The sequence below is a fragment of the Poecilia reticulata genome, unplaced genomic scaffold, assembly GCF_000633615.1.
Source record: "Poecilia reticulata strain Guanapo unplaced genomic scaffold, Guppy_female_1.0+MT scaffold_131, whole genome shotgun sequence".
NCBI lineage: Eukaryota > Metazoa > Chordata > Actinopteri > Cyprinodontiformes > Poeciliidae > Poecilia > Poecilia reticulata.
Genome location: NW_007615014.1, coordinates 461,827 through 476,376, shown reverse-complemented (window position 1 = coordinate 476,376; position 14,550 = coordinate 461,827). Strand labels below are relative to the sequence as shown.

Below are 14,550 nucleotides of genomic sequence, written 5' to 3'. Positions count from 1 at the left end.
AACAGTATCAATGTAACAAGTAGACGCAGGGGGGGCTGCAAATGTGTAAAATGAATAAATTTTCAATTTATATGTAGAGTTCACCTATTAAGACAAATAGAAAAAGTTTCATGCAATAAAAATACTGTCAAACTTTAAAACGGGTCAATTTGACCGCAACATAATAGGAGGGTTAATGACTGCTGAGCAGGACGGCTCTACAACTGGATTAAACTGTATTTATTTACGTTTGTTTAACATGACAATCTTAATCAAAATTAATATTAACTTTTTAGTAACAAATAATTTTTTTTTAAATTGGAGATCTTGTTTTATTTTTTTCTAATCTATTTTAAAAAACAAATTGGATCTGTCAACATTTTGACAGATTTTGCATCCCGCTTTGTTTCACCATCTAAATCTTTGGATCCAACACTTCAATTGTGTTGTAGCTTCTTTGTCTTATGTTTATTATTTATTTGTATTGATTATTGTATTTGCATTTATTGACACAATTTATGAAGTTAAATAATTTTAACTCTCTTTGTTTTTATCGGCACTAATTGATGTTTTTTTTCTAAGTGTGGCGCATTTACAGAAATATTACTGATTAAATTAAATTAAATTAAATTCATCTGGTTGTAGGAAACGGCTCGCAGAACACTTCCAGAACTATTCCAGAACTCAACAGAAAATGAACTGTGAACGCATAGGCTGATTCGTGTTCGGGCCCAACAGAACGCAGCAGAACCTGTAGGATCGCTGGGAGGGTTTACTGGATCCGGGTTCTGGTTCCGCCCAGGCGGTGAAGCGTTACGGGAGCCCGTGTCGAGTTTCACATATTCACTGACGGCTCGGCGCAGATGGACGGTGATGCGTTCAGGGACCCGGAAACATTCCTGCTGCAGCAGAATCTCACTGCTAGGCCGAACCTGAACCTCCCGGTTCCGGTTCCTAACCTCATGCAGACTCAGCTGCAGCAGCATGTCCGTCACCAGCTCACTGTTTGTTTGTTGACGTTTGGTTCTGATAAAAATTTCTCCATAATCAACTTCAGGTTTATTATATAAATACACGTTGTCATGGAGATTGTTCTGACCCTGATCCAGCAGATGTTGGGGATAAAACAATAAATATTTTTCCTATTCTTAAACAACTTCTGCCTGATTTATGGAGATTTACAGGAAATGTGATCTGTAGAAGTGATAAAAATGATTTAGTTTAAATATAACCTGAATAAATTCACTCGAGTCACCGAGTTTCTCTAGATTTTTATTAATCCTTTAGTTTTTTAATTATCATTATCCTTTACCAGCAGGGGTGCCCAAAGTCAGTCCTCGAGGGCCGGAATCCTGTCTGTGGTAGTAACAACCGTTTCAGCATGTCAGCGTTCTTCTTAGGCCTCTAATGAGCCATCAGTTGATCCAGTTGCGTTAAACCAGTCAGAGAACTAAAACACGCAGGATGCCGGCCCTCCAGGACCGACTTTGGGCATCCCTGCTTTAGAGAGCTGGACTTGAGCAGAAACTGTTTGCCATAAAACTAAGACAGCAGCTCCTGATGCTTATCGCAGCTGCAGTTCCGCCAGCAGCCACAGAGCGGCGCTGTTTCTCCACTTCCACAACTACCTGTATTTGGTGAAGGACTATATGTTGTAAAAATCTTCCAAACTGTTATTTTTCTCTGTTTTTTGGGCTCTTCGGCGGGTCCACTCCGTGTCTGAGGAAAATGTGAAGACACTTCTCTCCGTGTTCTGGAGAACCAGTCCCCATACGGCAGGTTTGGACAGCTGTTTAACAGAATTTGGGTCTGTGGTTGGAGGTTTTACTGCAAAAACAAGTTAGCTGAACAGCTAATCCCGAAAGTCCCGAGCGGGTTTAAAGAGTCCCCGCGGGGAGCAAACAGGCCGTTGGAGGTGAACTTTATCCAGGAACCGAACCCAATCCTTCGTGTTTAAATATTTTACTTCGGTTCGGTGTTTTTCCGTTTCTACTGAGCAGCAGCTGGATCGGTTCTGAGGGGATAAATGTCGCTCCAGTCCGCATCCCCGTTCAGATCCGGACGGTTTTTGCGGTGAAAAATGCGGTAAAGCGGGCGAAGCTCCGGCGTTGTGTCCGCTGACGCGGCGGCTCTGACTCTGCTGCCTCTGAGGCCTGCAGGTCGGGCTTCCACCGGGCTACAGTACAGCCCTCAACCGCTGTAGGAGCGTCGGAGGGCGGCTTACCACGCCGCCACCTCTGGGCCTGCGCGTCAAGGGATGGAACGGATGGAAGTGGACCAATGCGCAGGCGCAGGAGGCGGGGCACTACGTAGATCAAACAGCGCCCCCATGATTACCAATGTCAGGTGAGTGGTACTGCACCCACACAAGAAGCACCACATCCCGTTAAATTTTATAAACTTCAACCTCTAATTTAGTATAAAATGTTTTAATTTTAAAGTCACTATTTTATGTCTGTCTTATGGGAAAGCAGATTTTTGTTGTGATATTTTATGATGGATAAAATAAGATTATCAGTGATTTTAAATATGATTGTTTTTTTTTTTTTATTCAACTGTTTTCTTTTGCATTGTGCTTCATAATTATTTTAAGTCCATAAATGTATTAAAAATAAACATGCTGCTGAAAATGAAATAGAAATTTCATTTTACATTATCGTTCAGCAGTGAATGCTTCAAGTCGACAACTTGATTCAATCTTTTGGGTTTAATTAGAAACTTTTACTTCAAATAATTTATTGAATTTATTGCTTGGACCTTTATTGTTTGATAACTAGTATCAGTTGGACTGTTTGTCTGATTGAATGTAAGGTGCTTCAAGATGTGAATTGGCACTATATAAGTATAAATGAAAAAGTTGAGAACATGAAGAACATTTTGTCTAGATATTTGCTCCATCAGTCCTCATGTTGTTTCTTTAGCTTTTATAAAAACAGATTTAAACACCAGACCAGAACGGCAAAAACTTCCGATTATTCTGTCCAAGAAGCTCAATTAATTAAAATGAATCAGATTTTCTTTCCTTTCTGCAAATTAAAATAAATATTAAAAATAATATTATGACTTGTTTTAGCAGCAGAGGGAACAAATGTTGTTTTTGTCTTCTGTGTCTCTCAGTGACGGGATGACCGTCTTCAGCCCCGTGTCCTCGGCTCGGTACCGGCGCAGCAGCGTGTCCATCAACCCCTCGCAGGTGGGTAACCATAACACCTCTGAACAGTCAGGCCAGAAAGCCTGGACCTGAACCGGACCAGAGCGTCTGGAGCCGCTACGCTACATGGCCACTAGGTGGCAGCAGGCAGAACCAGAGGAAGTAAAATTCAGTCAATCTTCCTCTGTGGTGCAGTGAACATTTCCCTGTTTAATGTCCTCTGTGTCCACCTCAGGTCGTCCCCTTGTCTCCATTCTCCCTGAGCGGGGACAGACTGGACCACAAGAGGCCGGTGAGTCAGGGTCGGGGTCAAAGTTCACCGGGTTTCCCATGATCCTCTTTAAGGGATTGACTGATTGGACATTGTGTTTAAAACAGGAGGAGAACATGGAGACCACGCTCCGAGGGAGCATCCACAGACTCAGGTAACGCTCAGCCTGCAAGCCGTGACCTTTGACCTTTCAGGGACTCACCGCTGCTCTGCTTCTGCCTCCCAGTGCTTCCAGTCTGGTTCCAGCGCCACCAGGTAGCCTGTGGCAGGACCATGCCTCCACGGTGAGTTCCTCCGCTCTTATTTTGAAGGTAGAAGCCGTTTCCTGTCAGGTGGTTTGCTCATTTTATCCGAAGAAGCTCCAGGGTTTACATCCAGATTTACTCTCTGTTTCATTGAATCCAGATCAGGTAAACCGGTTTCAAGTTAGAGAAAATCGATTCTGTTCAGAGAAACTCAAACCAATTCAAGGTTTTAATCTGGGATTAATCCGGATCAAATTACAGGATTGAACGTATCTGGATTTAATCTAGATTAGAATAGATCAGATTAATTTAGACTAGATTAGTGGGATCTTAAAGTTTAGACTGAATCCAGTTTTGAGTGTTCAGACAGTGAGAATAATCCTGTTAAGGTTTTCAATCAATCTAGATAAAAAAAATAGCAGGGTCAAATTTTCAGGATGATTTTGGGTTTAATCCAGATTACACAGCCGGATTCCGGCAGAATCTGGATTAAATTTTTGATCAATATAAACTCATATTAGTCAGACTAACCTACATCAGTTTGAATCAGGAATCCAGATTAGACCAGAGTTAAAGCAGATTTATTGGATTTCATCCCTGAAACTAAATCCAGATTAGGATTCATATGTGGTTTAGATGATCAGGATTAATAAATATTGAGGGGTTAAAACGTTTAAACAGAGTCCGATAATCCAGATTAAGGGATCCAGATTACACTTTGACCCTTTGTGTGTCCTGCAGTGGTTTCCGTCTCAGGACAGCGGCGTCACACCCAACTCGTCGCCAAGCCCGACCCGGAGGTTCAGGTTCTGATCCACCTGCTTTCGTCTGAATTTCCAGTGTGAGGCGCTGCTCTGATTTTATTTATTTTTTTTGTTTGACCCACAGACCCGCCGCCAGACCCGCCGCCGCCGTAAGATGGCCGCTGCTGATGCCCCTGAAGAGGAAAGGTAGCGCTGTTCCAGTTCGGACGCCTCCAGGACTAGAATCCGGACCGGCTCGCTAACTGGCTTCTGTTTTTCAGGTGGTGTCGATTCGGACGGGCCACCGAAGAAGCTGTTTGTTGCCGGGGTGACGGACCCTGCCCACCGCGGCAGCAGCTACACTGTCAGGTGAGGCTCAGCGCAGACGCTCAGGTAAGGCTAGTCAGTCCTGAACTCATCGTAATCTCCATCCTCCGCAGTGTCTCCCAGGCAACCGTGGACGCTCCGCCTGTAGGGGGCGTCAGTCCCCAGCCCTGTCCACTGACCCTGTCCCCTCCCCCCACCTTCTCCCCTCACCAGCACCCCTAGAGCACCGCCCCCAATGCATCACCAACACCTGTTTCTGTCCAATCAGCTGCCAGCATCACTGTAAGCCCCGCCCCTTCCTGCAGACTTGCTCAGCGGCTCCCCCTGCTGGCTGCTCCGCCGCCCGACTGGGTACGGAGGACAGGGGGGCGCGCTGGACGTGTCCCCAGGAGGAAACGCGTCCCCACGACGCCTTAAGGGCCCGGAACGACTCGGAACAGGTCCACTCCTGACCTTTGACCCGGCACCGTCTGGAGGCACCGGACCAGAACTCTGAGGTTCTGATGAATACGACTCAGTCTCAGCTCCAGAGCCGTTCTGGGTCAGAACCGGTCTCTGTGTTAATCATACATCTTGTATAGAAAGTGGTTCTGGTTCTGTGGTCTGGTGCATCAATCCCGTTTTCATGATGACGTTCTGCTCAGTCCCGTTTCCACCAGGAGTTCTGGTCCGACACGGACGGTCCTGCGCAGTTCTCTGACGAAACAGACTTTGACTAGGCCGTTCTGTCTGGGTCCTGCTTCTGTTGGTGACCCAGTCCGGTGCCAAACCATGACCACACTACCAAGCTTCACAGGTTTCAGTTCTGTCCGCTCTGACCTTTGACCTTGGATTGGACCTGCTGGGATGTCTTCCTCTCCAGGTGACCTTTGACCCCACCCAGGCAGCAGGAGCTGGACCTCCTGTTCCCATGACAACGGGGACGTCTGGTGGAACCTCGCCACTCAGAACCAGAACCGGTTCTGATCTCCCAGAACCAGAACACCTGACACCATGCGATATTTGCACATCATCATCATCATCATCATCATCGTCATCCTGATGGTTTATGAGCTGCAGCGTCCAGCAGGTGGCGCCGCTGGTTACCTGACCAGACCAGGTTCTGTCTGTCCAGAACCAGGTCCGGTTCTTCTTCTGCTTCCAGCTTCTGCATTTTGACAGTTGTACAGTTTTCTACTTCATCCATCGCTGTGCCTGACCCGGTCCGGTTCTGTGGACCGGACCTCCGTTTCTCTTTATTTTCCTGTGAAGAACAGAACCGAGCCAGAGCAGCAGAACCGGTTTGATCCTGTTTTTGCTGGTTCTGATTTATTTCTGGTTCTGTTTCCGTCTCAGAGTCCAATCTGCTTCATAGAACACGGTTCTGATTAGCAGGACGGGTTCTGAAGCAGAACAGAACCGACCCGTAGCTTTAAATGGACTTTCTGTGGTTTTCTCTTATTTGCACATTTCCCCTCCATCCTGGTTCTGATGGACCCATGAAGAAGAACCGGTTTTGATGGACCCATTAAGAAGAACCGGTTCTGTAGCTGGATCCAAGCGGGACGCAGAAGAATTGGACCAGAACTTCTGCTTCACAGAAGCTTTCTAAGCCAAAAAATAGTCGAAGTGGGATTCTGGAGAGTCCTGATCCGATTTCAGGTTCTGGTTCCACACAGAGGTCCGATTGGACCTGGCTGGTTTCAGTTGGACCAGAACCGCTGTAGCAAAGACAGAAGAACCTGATTCAGTATTAAGTTTGACTTTGGGAGACCAAAGTGTTCAGATGTTCCCCGATCAGAACCTGTTTAATTTGGCTGATTCTGATGCACCGGATCAGAACCTTGGAAAACCTGGAGGAATCCCGGCTGAATTCTCTTGAAACAGTTGACTTGTAGAAGTGATTCTGGTTCTGGTCCGGGTTTGAAGCGGGGAGATAAAGGGAACTAAAAGCACATCAGACCTGATTTCACTGTAAATATTTCTGCTTTTCTTTGAGCTCAGAGGAGACGACATATTTTTCTGATCCATTCCCGGCCCGGTTCCGCCGTGGAGAACCGACCCGATAAATATCATGATATATATTGTTTATAAAAGCTGCCAGTGAAATAAAGTCTGTTCCATCAAACAGAACAACGCTCTCAACTCATGACTTCTTCCAAAGCTAATTGTTAGCATAGTGCTATTGCTAACTTTGAAAACATTTAGCACAGTTAGCTTCCCCTAAATTAATTCTTAGCATTAATTTATTGGCTGTTTGTAAACTTTATGTTGAATAAAGTCTCTGTGTTTAGCATTAGCTTCCGCTAAATACCGTGTCGGATTAGCGCTAGCGTATCTAGCATTTCTGATTACTGGTTTAGCACAGCAAAGTTTAGCAGTGTCACCACTGGCCAGACGTTTACATATAGATGTCTGAAGTTAAACCACACTTATGTTTTGGGTCAGAATCAACAGAACTTTTCAATTTTTTTTGAGCTGAAGAGAGAATATCTGAGAGATTTGAACTTTGATTTGAGTTTGGTTAGAAAAAAAACGGTTGGATGTATGTAAAGTCTCAACAGTACGTATAAAATGATTTTCTCCTGCATAATGAATCTTATTTACAGATTTCCAACTAAAACAACCCGAGTCCCTGGAATGTTAAACATCTGCAAATAAAGAGTCCAAATTTTTTGGACCGTCCTCCATGTTAGGAGAAGAAGAAGACGACAACAGATGTATGACCCATAAACAACAGCTGTTTATTAACATCAGATTACCAGATCCAGAACCCAACGGGTCAGTCTGGTTCTGGTTGGGGATTAATTAACCTGCAGCCTCCTCTACAGTAAAACTGGCTCTACTGTCCTTTCAGAATAAAAGCCTGTAGGGAGAGGAGGGGCGAGAGCTTCAGCGTAGAGGTCAGCGGGACAGCAGAGGAAGGTCACTGGAGTTCATGATGAGGCTGGAGTCCAGGTTCAGGCTCTCTGGTGGAAACGGGAGAACCGTTAGAACGGCTGTAACTACAGAACCTCCTGGTTCTGGTTAAATGGGTCAGAACCAAACAGCAATGTCTACCCACCTTGGTCAAAGTTCAGCTTCTTGTTGGACGAGCCGTCCCCGAGTCCTTCAATGTCCACCAGGTCGCTGTTGACGTCCGAGTCGTTCAGAGCGCTGAGCGTGACGTCTGCAGGAGGAAGAGGAGGGTGATGAGGAAAAGGAGGACGATGAAGAACATTCAGTCTCGCTCCTCTCTCACCTGCTGTCTTCTGCTTTTTAATGGGCGGGGCTAACGACGGGCTGTTCTGCATCCCCGTCGCCACGACAACCTGCGAAGTCGGTACAGTAATCATGGCAGGGGTTGTAGGGACGGGGGCTGGCGCCATGGTAACCGCGGCCTTCTTCACAGTTTTCTTGGGGGATTCGGTGGCGATGGGGACTCTGCTGTCCTCATACAGCTTCCTCTTCACTGTGCTCTTTATCTGAGCGCTGCAGAAGAAGAAGATCAGCCAATCAGCTTTCACCTYACAGCTGGAGACGGGACACAGAGGTCAAGAGGTCATCAGGACCCCCACAAAGAAGAAAAAACATGACGACAGCAAGAAAGGAGGACGACTGAAGGCCGTCAGACATGTGATGACATCATCCTAAACACCAGGGATCTGTTCTGGACCCGTTGGTTCKGGTTCTGGTTCTGGTCTGTCTCTGTACACCTCAGCTTGGACCTGACCAGCAGCTCAGACAGGCTTCAGCAGCAGTGGGGACACTTCCATTGACCTGCTAAACCACTGATGCTGATAGCAAAGCTAATCTTCAATTAGCATTTTTGCTAACTTTGAAAACGCTTAGCGCAGTTAAATTAATTTTTCTGGATACATTCTAAAGCGCTGATATAATTGGCTGTTTTGTAAACTTTCAGTTGAATAAAGTTAGGCGTTTATATTCATGCTCTTATTTTGAAGACACAGCTTTCCCATTTCCTCTCCTCACCATCTTCACATGTGATGTGGTGCAGCAAATGTTTACTCTGTACCCAGAATGCATTGCTATACAGTGAACAGTTTGCAATCTACTGATGTTCTTGGTGCTTTTGGTTAAATAGACAAAATCAGCAACAGAATTGGCAATACTCAACTGTAGAGCTATGATGTAATGCATCACTGACACATGGTGGGTACCACYATGGCTAAAGTTACAATTTTAGTGCTTTACAATTAGCTGCTGATGCCATCTTTGTATAGCATTAGCTTCAAGTAAATACTTTGCTCATGGAGCGCTAGCTTTAGCTGAATACCATGTTTCTATATAATTTAGCATTAGTTTCTGCTAAACACAAGTTAGTGTAGCACGTCAGCGCTAGTTCACTGAATACCATGTTGGTAAAGTGCTTTAACGTTAGCACTACCTTGCTGGTACAGTGCTAGCTTCTGCTAAATACCATGTCGGTGTAGCATTTATAAAGCTGCTGCTGTCATAGTTCAGATGTCACCATGACRACTGTGTATGCTCCCCCTGCTGGACGCCCAGTGGAACCTGCTGTGGCTCCTTTAAGACTTACACGGTGCGCTCTTTGATCACGGTGCTGATGTTGTTGAGGTCGTCTCCGAAGCGACGCACAGCCAGGCGCAGCATCTCAATCTCCGTCTCCGTCCATTTGGCTCTGAGGACGAACACAGCGTCACTTCAGTTTGTCCTGCCGGCACAGAACCGACCCACGGCGCTGTGGAGGAGCTGCCTCCAGAACCGGGTCAAAGACCAGAACCAGCACAGGCTGGGTCAGCTGTTAGACTCAGATAGGAAGTGAGAGGCATCTCTGGAGTTCCACAGSGATCAATCCTCGTTACACTTCAGCTCTTAATTCAAACTGATTGAAAAACCGCCCTGAAGCCTGAACTGAAACAGGCTGATGGGAACAGGTCTGGTACATGTGAAGTTACAGAACTATAGATTTATTTTCCATAACTGCTTTAAATCGCTGCTGTTTGCTGTGATTGTGTACAGAGACAGAGGAACGGACAGTTTCCTGATTATTTCAGAGATCTGACTCGTTTCAAAGGCCGGCAGGATTCATGTCAGACAGAGCTGAGCGTGAGCCTTCATGTCGGTTAGCTGTGACGGTGTGAAGGTGTGAGGGTGAGAGGGTGAGGCTCACCCTGCAGGGCTGGAGTCGGACACCGGGTGGAGCTGCATGGTCAGCTCGCCCAGCTTGGTGAAAGCTGCTCCAGCTGCGGAGAAGATTTCCCCGACCTGCAGAGAAGAATCCAACTCTTCATCATCACACTCGGTCATCAACATCATCACTTTTGAAATCATTCAATCCAGTTACATTTGTTACATGTACAGTGACTTGCAAAARTATTTATACCACTTGAACTTTTCTATTTCTATGTCACATTACAACCACAAATATAAATATGTTTCACTGGACTCTAAAGTGAACACAACGTGTTACACAATGGTGACGCAGAAAAATATATATTCATCATTTGAAACAATTTACAACGTCAAAAGAAAAAGAAAAGTTTTCAGCCCCTGTCATAAGTTCCCTGATGACTGCTAATGATTRAACAAAGTCCACCAACACTGATGATATACTATCAGGTWGTGAAAGTGTGGTGAGGAATAGAGTTTATGTTAGTTATAAAAATATATATTTTTAAAACYTACTGAAAAATGACTTATTTGTTTACTTTGCTATAAAAACTGAACGGAATGGAGAAAAACCATCAACAACACCGAGTATTTATTTCTTTATTATTTAACTCATAATGTTCATGTGAGCCGATTTTATCTACAGACTCTGATCATTTGTTTCGTAAAAAAGCTATTTATCCTATCCAGTCTTTATTATTGCTAAAGCCAAAAATATATAATTGCTAAGATTCTGAATAAGATTTGGTGCGCAGCTGAGAGATTAGCTATTTAAAAGATTCGGACACTGAGAATATTAAAGGTTCGGACAGGTGAAAACAAGAGACAGTTTACCTTAGCAGAGGCTGATGTCATTTTAGGAAGTATGTGTTTGTTTGAACGAAATCACAACAAAAACAAAGCTAACACAAGTTAGCCGCCGTTAGCTTCAGTTAGCCTGCTGCTAGCGGCCCGTTAGCTCCATTTAAGCCTCACTGTGTTTAATTTCAAACGGCGGCTTAGTCCCGGAGGTTCGCAGCCAATAGGAGGATTCAATGCTGTTGAATTTACATCAGAAAATACATATTTAGAATAAAAATAAAGATGCAGAACAACAATGGCAAMCAGACAGGATGTGGCGAACAATGCGCGATTTTACCACTTCAATGCTATTGGTCYGTTTCARAGGAAGAGGCGGAGTTCCGAGTGCTTCCGAGTAAAGCCGAGAGCTAAGGATCAGCTGACTGCGGAGCTCTGTCCTTCAATGGATCGTTTCTGAACTGTTCAGATAATCAAACGGAAAAATAAGATTTGATTAATCGATTGATTGGTTGGTGAACGCCGACATGCCGTCGCTTCTGTTCTGCGGGCCGAAGATGGCCGCCTGCGGGATGGTGATCAGCATCTGGGGGGTCATCATGCTGGTAAGAAGCCAATGGGAGCCGACTACTTCCTGGATAGAATGCTGTTAAATTGATCATTCTGGTTTACATTTGAMACAAAATATGAAAGGTTTATATTTGGGATCTGATTTATTTCTGAGACGCTGTGGAACATATTCAGATCAAATGGCTCAGGATAATTCCTGTGCGAGAGTCAGCAGATAGACGGATCCCGGGCAGTTGAACTGAATGTACTGTGGCTGCGGATCTSTCTGCGTCTAATTAACGGGATGGGAGGGTAACCGGAGGGGTCACCCGGTGCTGGTGATCTTTGGGCCGGGGTGGATGATGGTCTTTAACCGGGACTGGTTCACTGATCTCCGGTCTGTTATGACTGGTTCCTCCATGGCATAGTCACGTGACCCTCATGTGATTCTCCACAGCAGGAAGTCCGATTATAGCCACGATTCCAAACCTCACAAATCAACACAAAATGATGTTTAATTCTGAAGGAGAAATAATTAATGTGCTTTTTTTTTTTTTTTGCAAGTGAAATCTGAATAGTGCGGTGGCATCTGCGCTCTGCCCTTCCACACAGTCTAAGCTCCTACTAGCTGCAGGTCATCTGGGATTTTTCTCCACCACAATCTTTTRTCTGGACTTTGACTAGGCCATTCATTCTGACCCATGAATCTGTTTGATCTAAAGCATCCCATAATATYTGTGGCTGGACGTTCAGGTGGTCGTCCTGCTGGAAACCAAACCTTCCAACAGCATGATGCTGCCACAGTCAGTGTTTGATTGAATTTGCACACAACATTTTCCATGTAGATCTTCACAGATAAGTTCTTAATACTAGCATTAAATGCCATAGAGATTAAATATATTTACTGATTTTATGACTTGTGCTGGATTTGGGGGTTTCATATTAAAGGGGATGAATACGCCATAAAAACAGTTTTAGCTGTAAACTGTAACTCCTCCTTCCACCTGATTTTATGCCCCAGTGTGTTGGTCTGAGCTTCTCTTGTCTTCCAGGCCATGTTGGGGATTTTCTTCAGCGCCAACTCGGCGGTTCTGATTGAGGACGTCCCGTTCACCGAAGAGGACATCTGGGAAGAGTGAGTCACAAGACARTTTGAATGTTTAGTCCTGAATCAGCCTGTCACCATGGCAACCCATCCCAGTAATTATYACAATAAAYGATGATGTTGTTCTTTTGAGACCATTTTCAGGTAATTTAATGATAATTCAGGTTTGCGCTCTCAGGTACCAATAAACTTTAATTTTGTAACAAACTCTTATCACTGGAACTGTGAGACGTTTTAAATGTCCAAAACCAAAAACGGTAAATAAAACTGAAATAAAAACTACTCACAACAGAAACTATGAATAAAACAGATGACAGTCTGTCATCTGTTTTATTCATAAACAAATAAATGTTAATCAGGATGGAAATTATGGAGGTAATTTCAGTTTATCATGTCATGAATTGATTATTGATTAACTGCGAGAAGCCTCCTCCAGATTAAACCAGATCTGATCTGAAGGTTAAAACCAACGTCTAAAATCCCCTCAAGTTCAGTTTAAAACAGACTCTGGAGTAAAGCAGAAGATTTAGTGGAAGGTAAAAATAGATCTGGATCTCAACTTACCTCTCTCAAAGCTTGTTTTGATTAAACATCTGGATTAGTTTTTCTGTTCTTTGGTTTTTGGGCTAATCAAATCAGATCAGAACTAGAACAGCATGAGGTTTTCTGCTTCATCCACAATTAAAAACCATAAGAAAAAGATATTATTTTAAAAATCTTTGTGGTGCAAAGGATCATATTTATGAAAACTCAACATCTCCCAAGTTCCTTTGACTGAATAGAAGCAGATATGATCCAACAGCAACTCTGGTTAAAAGTTCTGATGGTTCTGCTGGAACAAATAGTCCAACTAAAGACCAGGAAGCTTTGAAGTTACATTTAAAAAATTATTAGCAATAATCTGAGTTATTTAGTTTGATACAAGAGGAAATAATGGAGTTAACCTAATTTCTTTAGCTTCAAACTAAACATGTAATTAGCAAACTAAATACTGAAAAATGTTTAGTTTGAAACTGTAACATTTATAAATCAATGAATTATTTGGTGAAAATAAGACTGAAACAGGCTAAATAAGCCAAATTATTTCTGTTCATTTTTGGCTGTAACTTTCCAATCATCTGGCCTGGGTTCAGGTCGTGTCTGGTTTGGGTCGGTCAGCCGGGTCAGGCTGGGATCAGAACCAGAACGCAGGCTAACCGCTGTGTGGTCTGTCCCGCAGTAAGCAGCCGCCTCAGAGGATCTACGCTCTGTACCGCCAAGTGGGCATCAACTGCTTCATCGCCGCCGCCATCTACGTGGCGGTGGGCGCCATCTCGCTCTGCCAGGTGCGGCTCAACAAGCGCCAGGAGTACATGGTGACATAAAGGAGCCACGGCAGGGCTTGACCTCTGACCCCTGGGGAAGGTTCACCACCYGACCTGCAGTCTGATGTGGTCCTGGATCAAGCGAGGGGGCGGAGTCTGGATAATTTATTCTGAATCGTGTTTACTGTTGATGTTTGTTGTTGGATGAAATGTTGCGTCGTTCCTCTGAACCATTCCCAGATATCTGTCCCACTGACCAACCAGGAGAAGGCCTGCTCCTCTTCGTCCTCCTCCTCTTCCTCATCTGTGTGGTGATGAAAATGTGTTCAAAGTGTTCTGCTGGATGCTCCTTTACAATAAAGTGTGAATGTGATTAAACCCAGGCTTTTGTTCTCATTCTTCAGCTGAAATAAACCAACATGTTGGTGAGCAAATGGAGCTCAGGTTGGCTGATCAAACATCTTCAGACTGAAACTAAATGTCAAAGTAACATTAGTAAAATCCAAAATTCCCCAACTATCACACTTCCTTTTATGTTCTTCCTGCTGCCATGAGCTGCCCAGGCAACTGCTGGAAGTCCAGAAGCTACCGGCAGTAGCTACACAACTATAACTGACCTGAATCTGTTGTAGTCCTACTTTAGGACTGCACTGGACTTTTATAGTTCAGTATAGTTGGTGAACAAAGGTCAACACTAAACACAACAATAAAAGAAATAATCTGGAATCATTAAGAACACACACCAAAAAAGTTCATTAATTACTGTAAAACTTTACTTCTACTGTGATGTAAGTTATTGTATAGTTAGTGTAACACGGTAAAAAGTAAATTCAGTTGTATTTGCAAATACATTTGTTCTATGAGAAGAAACTGAGGAATAAATCACCTTTTGAAATAAGCCTTTCAGTGTTTGGTTCTAATCAAATGAAATAATCATGAATTATTCATATCCACTTGGAATAGATG

At 44.1% G+C, this 14,550-nt stretch overlaps 3 protein-coding genes across 5 annotated transcripts; 2 read left to right on the top strand and 1 right to left on the bottom strand.

Moving 5' to 3' along the window:
* The first annotated feature begins 992 nt into the window (after positions 1 to 992).
* LOC103459861 (protein FAM122A) lies at positions 993 to 6,828 on the top strand. 2 transcript variants are annotated; one of them, XM_017303022.1, is made up of 9 exons: positions 993 to 2,325; positions 3,097 to 3,172; positions 3,366 to 3,422; positions 3,509 to 3,555; positions 3,628 to 3,685; positions 4,388 to 4,446; positions 4,535 to 4,596; positions 4,671 to 4,758; positions 4,830 to 6,828. In XM_017303022.1, exons 1-9 carry the CDS (start codon positions 2,237 to 2,239, stop codon positions 4,936 to 4,938), a joined length of 645 nt encoding a protein of 214 aa, XP_017158511.1. In that variant the 5' UTR covers positions 993 to 2,236; the 3' UTR covers positions 4,939 to 6,828. The 2 variants fall into 2 exon arrangements, with proteins under 2 accessions (XP_017158511.1, XP_008400007.1); XM_008401785.2 differs by having other exon boundaries at positions 1,218 to 2,325; positions 4,388 to 4,452.
* Positions 6,829 to 7,416: 588 nt separating this feature from the next.
* bacc1 (BPTF associated chromatin complex component 1) lies at positions 7,417 to 10,952 on the bottom strand. 2 transcript variants are annotated; one of them, XM_008401782.2, is made up of 6 exons: positions 10,663 to 10,951; positions 9,830 to 9,924; positions 9,236 to 9,337; positions 7,937 to 8,166; positions 7,760 to 7,864; positions 7,417 to 7,664 (listed from the first exon to the last, which is right to left on the bottom strand). In XM_008401782.2, the coding sequence occupies exons 1-6, from the start codon at positions 10,681 to 10,683 to the stop codon at positions 7,600 to 7,602; spliced, it is 618 nt and encodes a 205-aa protein (XP_008400004.1). In that variant the 5' UTR covers positions 10,684 to 10,951; the 3' UTR covers positions 7,417 to 7,599. The 2 variants fall into 2 exon arrangements, with proteins under 2 accessions (XP_008400004.1, XP_008400005.1); XM_008401783.2 differs by lacking the exon at positions 9,236 to 9,337 and having other exon boundaries at positions 10,663 to 10,952.
* An 88-nt stretch (positions 10,953 to 11,040) lies between these two features.
* Positions 11,041 to 13,966, top strand: rnasekb (ribonuclease, RNase K b). Its single transcript, XM_008401781.2, has 3 exons — positions 11,041 to 11,231; positions 12,228 to 12,310; positions 13,500 to 13,966. The coding sequence occupies exons 1-3, from the start codon at positions 11,154 to 11,156 to the stop codon at positions 13,642 to 13,644; spliced, it is 306 nt and encodes a 101-aa protein (XP_008400003.1). The 5' UTR covers positions 11,041 to 11,153; the 3' UTR covers positions 13,645 to 13,966.
* Positions 13,967 to 14,550: the final 584 nt, after the last annotated feature.